Source organism: Pteropus vampyrus, unplaced genomic scaffold (assembly GCF_000151845.1).
Source record: "Pteropus vampyrus isolate Shadow unplaced genomic scaffold, Pvam_2.0 Scaffold80, whole genome shotgun sequence".
NCBI classification, from domain to species: Eukaryota; Metazoa; Chordata; class Mammalia; order Chiroptera; family Pteropodidae; genus Pteropus; species Pteropus vampyrus.
Genome location: NW_011888861.1, coordinates 7,416,221 through 7,423,638, shown reverse-complemented (window position 1 = coordinate 7,423,638; position 7,418 = coordinate 7,416,221). Strand labels below are relative to the sequence as shown.

General features: G+C 45.1%; 1 protein-coding gene across 2 annotated transcripts in view; it reads left to right on the top strand.

The window, feature by feature from the left end:
- Nucleotides 1–2,887: 2,887 nt before the first annotated feature.
- Nucleotides 2,888–7,418, top strand: part of EDN1 (endothelin 1) — an 8,482-nt gene continuing 3,951 nt past the window's right edge. Inside the window, exons 1-4 of one of the 2 annotated variants that reach the window (XR_002781031.1) lie at nt 2,888–3,460; nt 5,064–5,235; nt 6,664–6,822; nt 7,193–7,418. Coding sequence is in view for 1 of the 2 variants with exons in the window: in XM_011362893.2 (XP_011361195.1) it covers nt 3,397–3,460; nt 5,064–5,235; nt 6,664–6,822; nt 7,193–7,306 (509 nt within the window). In the remaining variant the exon portion in view is untranslated. The remainder of the gene's footprint in view (nt 3,461–5,063; nt 5,236–6,663; nt 6,823–7,192) is intronic. The other variant, XM_011362893.2, reaches the window with a different exon arrangement.

Below are 7,418 nucleotides of genomic sequence, written 5' to 3'. Positions count from 1 at the left end.
AATGTTACAACAAAAGCAAAAACAGCAGCAACAAACTATTCTATTGGGGAAAAAGCCATCTTCTTTACTTATTCTCTCCCTTCCCTTTCCTCTCTGAGGAGGATGGTGGCTACAAAGAGCCTTTCCCTTCCTAGATCTTGGAGGGTTATGGGTGGGGGGCTGTGGAGGGAGATGGGATCTCCAGTTTATAATTGTGTCCAGTTATTTTAACCTCTTCTTCTCCTACCTCCCTCTCTAACAATGCTTCAAGGGGAGGAGAGGTGGGAGCATCTATCTTGTAAAACTGGTTTGTTGGGGTTCCTTCTCCCTCCCCCTCTTGCTTCTTGAAAAACTTTTTTTTTTTTCTGGGCAGCTATCTGGCAGTGCCATAGCCGCCTTCTGGGCTTGAAAGGGGCTTCCCCTTCTTTCTACAGTAGGAAAAAGGGGCTGTTGCAAGATGCGGAGATGGAGAGATGGACAGAGAAGGCAGATACCATCACTCCCCCATGACGCACAAAAAAAGAGAAATGGAAACACACACACACACACACACACACACACACACACACACACACACACGCGCGCGCGCCTGTATGCATCTTGGAAACTTGGGATTGAGAAATGGGCCAAGATTGTGCCTGGAACGATGGGACCCTCCCAGGTCTGAAACCCTGTACCTTTACTTTAGCATAGTCCTGGGAGGCCTGGGTGAGCTGTTGGGGGCCAGATCATTGCCACACACTTTTTGTTTATAATTAAAATACATTCACAGGATGACAGATGAGAGGAGAGGAGGGAGGGCTGTGGGAAGGGCATGTGGACAGTTTCACTTTGCTTCACTTCTTCACCTGACTGTTGGGTGCTGATTTCAGCTGCCGGCACCTGCAAGGGCAGCCTTACCAAGGTGAGGGGTGGGGCTGTGGAGAGATGGGCTTCTCTGCTGGAGGGTAGCCCCGACTGGACCTAGGGAGACTGGGGAGGGTGAGGGCGGTCATTTCCCGGTAGGAGCTTAGGACAGGTTGGTCCTAACTGTGGCAAATGTTTTGTTAAAGTTGCCAAGAGGTTAAAAAAGAGGGCGTGTTGCGAGGATCCCCTGCTAAGACACATTTCCCATACCACCTTTCCCTTGCTGAGGGAAGCTTGGCTCCTGTGAATGTGACATCAGCTTTTCTCTGCTGTCCCTGAGGTCTGTTGAGGGAGAAGAGGTTGGGATATACTGGCCAGAGCTAAGAGGGGCAGAGCTGGCTTCCTGCTTGGTGCCACCCAGTCCTAGGGGGAGCTGTGCCTTCCCCAGCCCCCAAGGCTGGGCTGAGGTAGCATAGGGAGGAAGCAGGGGTCAAAGCAGCGGCCCCTGGGGATTGGATGGAGGCTTTTCTGTTCATATGGGAGGGAGGGATTCTGCCTTCCTCTCATCTCCTGCTCTTGCTATGGTGGGGCACTTTTAGGGGACAGACTCTGACACTGCTATTGTTACTGTCTCCCTAGCTGGGGTGACTTCCAGGGAGATCCAGGAGTCTCAAGTGTGCTCAGGTCCACAGCTTTGGTGTTGGGATAAAATCTGTCCCTTTGATTCTAGAGGTGAAGGGCAAGCAGGGAAAAGGAAAACGAAACAGTTCATGGGATCCTCTTGAGTACTGGAAAAGATCCACATTTGAATCCTCCCCATTGCCCTCCTCCGTAGGGGAGGAAATTGGAGTAAGACAAGATGAAGAAATGGAGGAAGCATCTATTTGATGGAGTCCCGACATGCTTGATGTGAACTCATCTTTAACCTGTGCAAAGTTGCTCCAAATTATCTCACGAGCCTTACTCAGAACACTGTGAGAAATTTGGTGGAGCATGGAAATTCTGGGTGCCTCAGCTTTGTTACCTAAAAAATGAGGCTAATTGAAAATACCAACATCTTAACATTTATGTTTTGCTTTAAACATTGCAGTATGTTGTCACCTCTGCAGTACCTGCCCTGTGGGTATCTCAGAGGGTACTTCAAGGTTAAATAGACAGGAAATGGCTTTGAAAATGTAAACATATTATTAAATATGAGGTATTATCTGATCTCTTATTCAGCATAGCCATTTCCTCCTTCCCAACACCACCCTCATTGGATATTCACCTAATCCTGTACAAGAACACCCTTTTACCCTAAATGAAGAAAGCAAACGAAAAACCCCAGTAAGGATGTCCCTGCGTAGGGGACATCCCCCCTTTCTTACGTTAAGCGCTTTTGCTTGCCCTTTCTTAGCTTCCACCTCAGATTGCCTTTCCTTCTGTTATTCAGAAGCCAAAACTTTTAGTTTTTGTCCTCAGAAAACGTCAGCCCCTGTAGCTCTTTGTCTCCTCCTGGCGTTCCTCTCCCGCTATTTCTTGAGATTGGTGCTATTGAGCTTGGGGCGTTCTCGGCAAGGGAAGAAGGGTGGTACAACACCCCCCACGCCCGGGAGCGGGGAGGGGACGGCTTCTAATCAGTATTAAGCATGTGCCTGAAAGGGTCCTATTTTTTTTTTTTTTTTTTAATAAACGTCCTTTCCTTGCCATTCCCTCACCGATCTTTTTTTTACCGTGGAAGCAAAGAACTTCAGCAAAAATAGGGAAGGGGGCTTGAAGTAAGAGAAAAGTACATTAATCGGCCAAAATAACTTGATTCCGACTAAGGGGGAAATGGAGGGAGAGCGTTCCCTTGTTTGATCGACACTAAGGAATCAGAGAGACATAAAAGGAAAATGAAGTGAACAACAATTTAAAAAAATTCCCCGCACACAACAATACAATCTATTTAAACTGTAGCTCATACTTTTCATACCAATGGTATGACTTTTCTGGAGTCCTTCTGATTCTTGAACTCTGGGGCTGGCAGCTTGCAAAGGGGAAGCAGACTCCAGCGCTGCACGGGCAGGTTTACCAAAGGTCTCCAATGGGTATTTTCTTTTTCTTAGCCCTGCCCCTGAATTGTCAGACGGCGGGCGTCTGCCTCTGAAGTTAGCAGTGATTTCCTTTAGAGCCTGGCCTTATCTCCGGCTGCACGTTGCCTGTTGGTGACTAATAACACAATAACATTGTCTGGAGCTGGAATAAAGTCGGAGCTGTTTACCCCCACTCTATAGGGGTTCAATATAAAAAGCAGGCGGAGAGCTGTCCAAGTCAGACGCACTTCTGCATCTGCGCTGGGGCGACTGCCGCGAGGGTCCTCCGGGTCTCTGCTGCTGTCCCCGCACGCCACCGCCTCGTGCGTCTTCAGACCGCTCCCACCGCTGTCTCTCCTGGCAGAAACTTCTTTTTCTCCCCATTAAAGAACATTTAGACTGAAAGATCACTTTGAGATCAGCATAACCAGAAGCGCTTTGAGGGAACTGAAGCTGCCTTTCTTCTTCTTCCTTCGAGTTTAGTTTGCAGGGGAGGAATTTTGATCCCTTTTTCAGAATGGATTATTTCCCCATGATTTTCTCTCTGCTGTTTGTGGCTTTCCAAGGAGCTCCAGAAACAGGTAGGCACGTTGATTTATAAATATATGAATGTTAATGTCTTCTTAGCCACCTTAATGCTTTTCTTGCTTCTGTTTTTCTCCTGCTTTTTACTGCTGCAGCTCAGATATCTAGTGTCTGCGAATTATTGCTCAAAGCTACTTAAGTTTTATAGTGGGGAAAAAAAAATTCCTCTATGGAAAACAATTACTCCTATAGCATTAAAATAACACTATTGTTATTGTATAGTGTATTTCCTTGGCTTTTAACAATATAACTTAAGAAACATAAAGCCAAAATGAATTTAGCCAAATGTATATCTGCAATGTAAGTTTTCATACAGGTAATAGGATGTATAGGAACGTATATCTTATTCAAATACTATTTTAATAGTGCGTTAATGTGTAAAATATTTAAACATTTCAGCTTGAAGACAAGGAATTTTATTCAAGTCATTCAAGCAATATTCAAGCAGTAAAATCACCTGCAGAACAGTCTGTTGAATAACCCCCGCAGGCGGTTTCAGGGTGAAGCAGATGTTTTCTTTAAAATTTGTCATTATTGACTTTAGGTTTCTTTTGGCAGATTTTTGGCATCCAAAACAATATGAGCTCTATTTTCAGTTTTATTCACCTGTCTTGGGAGGGGAGCTGGGATAAATCTTGGCTGCTTAAGGATTTAGATAGGACATGTGCATCTGCCTGGTTCTCCCTTCTAGGGTCAACGCACTTTTTTTGTCTTTTCATGACCCTGACTAAAGAGAAAGGATGTCAAGGGAATGAAAATCCTGGAATGTGTCTGATCATTTGAAATGTACAAAATTGGGCAGATGAGCTGCATGGCTAACTTGTCAGGAAGAAGAGCCGGTGCAGCAGCACGGAGGGGGGAGGAGGCGACCCCACACGTGCCAGGCTGTGCGGGGGATTCTGAATTCCACATCCACAGAATGTTGACTAGGTCCCCTGAGCTTCTGCTCAGCTTCACCTTAGGTCAGTGGTTTCTGTGGAGCTGATGGCCTGGAATGAATATTGGAAAGCTGATTTCTCTTCTTTCCTTCCAATCATCTCCCCAAAGCTCTTGACCTCTACCTAATTCTAAGGGGGTATATATCATCTGGGCTACTCCCTGCCCTACACAAAGTGTGAAGTGGTGGATACTCTCCTAAATGGAAAGACATCTTACGTGGGGAAGTGGCTCCGAATCTAGGAAGAGGCGATGTGATTAACTTAATTTTAGATTTTTGGTCCTCAGTCAATTTTTAGCCACTAAAAGTTGTGCTGCCCTACTGAGTTCCATGCAGAAGGTGACCTAGATTCTAACAGGCAACACTTCCAAGCATTTTCTTGAGGGCTGCCTCAAGGAGGCTGGTAAGTCCCTCTCCAGGTGGTTGTTTCCTCTGCTCTTGTGTAATCTCTCTGAAGCTGATAAGGCAGTGGGGGTAAAGGTGAAGTCATGTTAAGGAGAGACAAAGTAAAGAGCCCTTTTCCTCCGTGTTTCTTGCTGAAGGCAGGCTGTATGCTTCCTCTGCTTTTATTTGGTCTGCTACATCCAGTGTCAATCCTGTGATCCAATGTACCTCTGGCTTCTGAGGAGACATCCCCACTGACCTGCTCTTTCTCTCCCCAGCTGTTTTGGGTGCCGAGCTCAGCACCGGGGCCAATGACGGAGGAGAGAAGCCCTTCCCCAGTGCCCCCTGGCGGCCCCGCCGCCGCTCCAAGCGCTGCTCCTGCTCTTCCTTGATGGATAAAGAGTGTGTCTACTTTTGCCACCTGGACATCATCTGGGTCAACACTCCCGAGTGAGTCTCTAGAGGGCATTGTAACTCTAGTCATTCCTTAGCTCTGGCTTCACCAGAGACCGGACCCCAGTAACTCTGGTTACTTTTCAGGGAAGCCCCTCATTTGGATTCTGGAAGTAGCATTTCTGCCAACAGGGTAGTGCCTCATTGGGTGGGGACAGTGTCCTTCCATTCCTGAAAAGAACAAGACAGCTTGGCTCTTAGCAACAGAAGGAAGGGTCTTCTGAGACACTGTGGGTCAGACTATTCATGCCAAGGTAGATGGAAAGAGCTGATGGCAAGTGGCTGCCACACATTCTGAGGATAAAATTTAAGTGTGAGGCCTTGGGGGAATGTTTTCTCAGTGGGATCTGTCCCCGTTTAGGGAATAAGTTGCCGAGATCATTTGGCTTCTGATGGGAGGGTAGAGACTGAAGAGGCAGAAGGGATTATAAATTTATAATCCAATCCCTTCATTTTACTTATAGAAAAACTAAGACCCAAAAGGTTGAAGTCACTTGTGCGGGTATGGGCTGTGGCAATGCTAAACCTCGAACCTGGATGTGTTGAGTCTTCTGTACTTTTCCTTTAGAAAAGCCCATCTCAGGACAGCAATAGAAACACAGTCTGTAGACTTCCCTTCTGCCTCCAAAGTGAAGAAAGCACTTTCTCCCTCTCTGCCCTGAAAACTAGTTCACCCATCAGCAGTCATAAACAAAAACTTGTTTATTGTGCCTGCAGTTTCCCAGTATGGTGAGGGATGACCAAAATCCAAACAAAATAAAATCAAACCAAACAAAAGCCACCACGAGCCTAATACTTAGTAAGGTGACTCTTCCAAGGGGAGAACTTTGTTTCTTAGGTGGGAATCAAAACAGACACATTGGAAGTTCCTGGAGAGCATTCTGGCAACAAGTCCTTCTGTAGTCATATTACCAAACTGCAGGAGACACGCAAGCATGGGCATAGTAGGTCTTCTTCCGCCCCCTCAGAGGGCACTTCTAGTATTATCGTATGACTCGAATGGAGAATAGGTGTTCCATATCTTGTGGGTTATGATTTTGCATGGTTTCGAAGTCCCTCTTTTCCCTTTCCCCATAGCTGTTAACTAAATAGAATGTTAGAAAAGGAAAAAATATGAAACAGTCACCAAAACAGAGATGTCATGATTTGGTATAAAAAACAATGCTGCTAGTGTCAAGAGAAGAAATTGAACTTAGTTAAGAGTGGAAATGGAATTTCATTGAATTGGAGAAACTGGTTTCTCCTGGTCGGGTACTCAGGGCCATTGACAGCATGTGATCCTGACTCTACTCTCCTAAGTTTCTCTACCAGACACCCTGTGGTGAGCTCCTGGAGTCCAAATGGAATAAGTGTGCCCCATAGAATGTATCATTTTGATGACTGTTGATTATGCTAATATATTTTATTCCTTTCTTTTGATAATAGGCACATTGTTCCGTATGGACTTGGAAGCCCTTCTAGGTCCAAGCGATCCTTAAAGGATTTATTTCCTACAAAAACAACAGACCACAGGAATAGATGCCAATGTGCTAGCCAAAAAGACAAGAAGTGCTGGAAGTTTTGCCAAGCAGGAAAAGAACTCAGGTGAGTAGAAACACCATTGCTTTCGAAAAGTTTTGTGGCCTCCTGATCTTCTTCCTATTATAATGCTGCTAATAAGAGGCACAAACTTCCACTTATAAGATAAATAAGCCATAGGGATGTATTGTATAGCACAGGGAATATGTCAATAATGTCATAATAACTCTGCATATTGACAGACGAATACCAGACTTATTGTGGTGATTACATCATAAGATATGTAAATATTGACTTACTATGTCGTACATCCGAAACTAATATGATATTGTATGCCAACTACACTTTAATATTTTTTTAAAGAGATTAACAGAGATATTGAGAGCAACTGAAGATACCATTTCTGAAATGTTTTTTCCCATGCATATTTTAACAGGGACCAAGACACTGTGGAGAAAGGCTGGAATGACCATAAGAAAGGAAAAGACTGTTCTAAGTTTGGAAGGAAGTGTATTCATCAGCAGCTGGTAGAAGGAAGAAAAATAAGAAGGTAAGAGGCCCACAAGAACATCGAGCCCCCATCACCGACGCTAATAGTTTGCTCTCCCCAGTCATTCTCGAGATCTTCATATTCTATAGATTAAAAAGAGCAAAGGAATCCC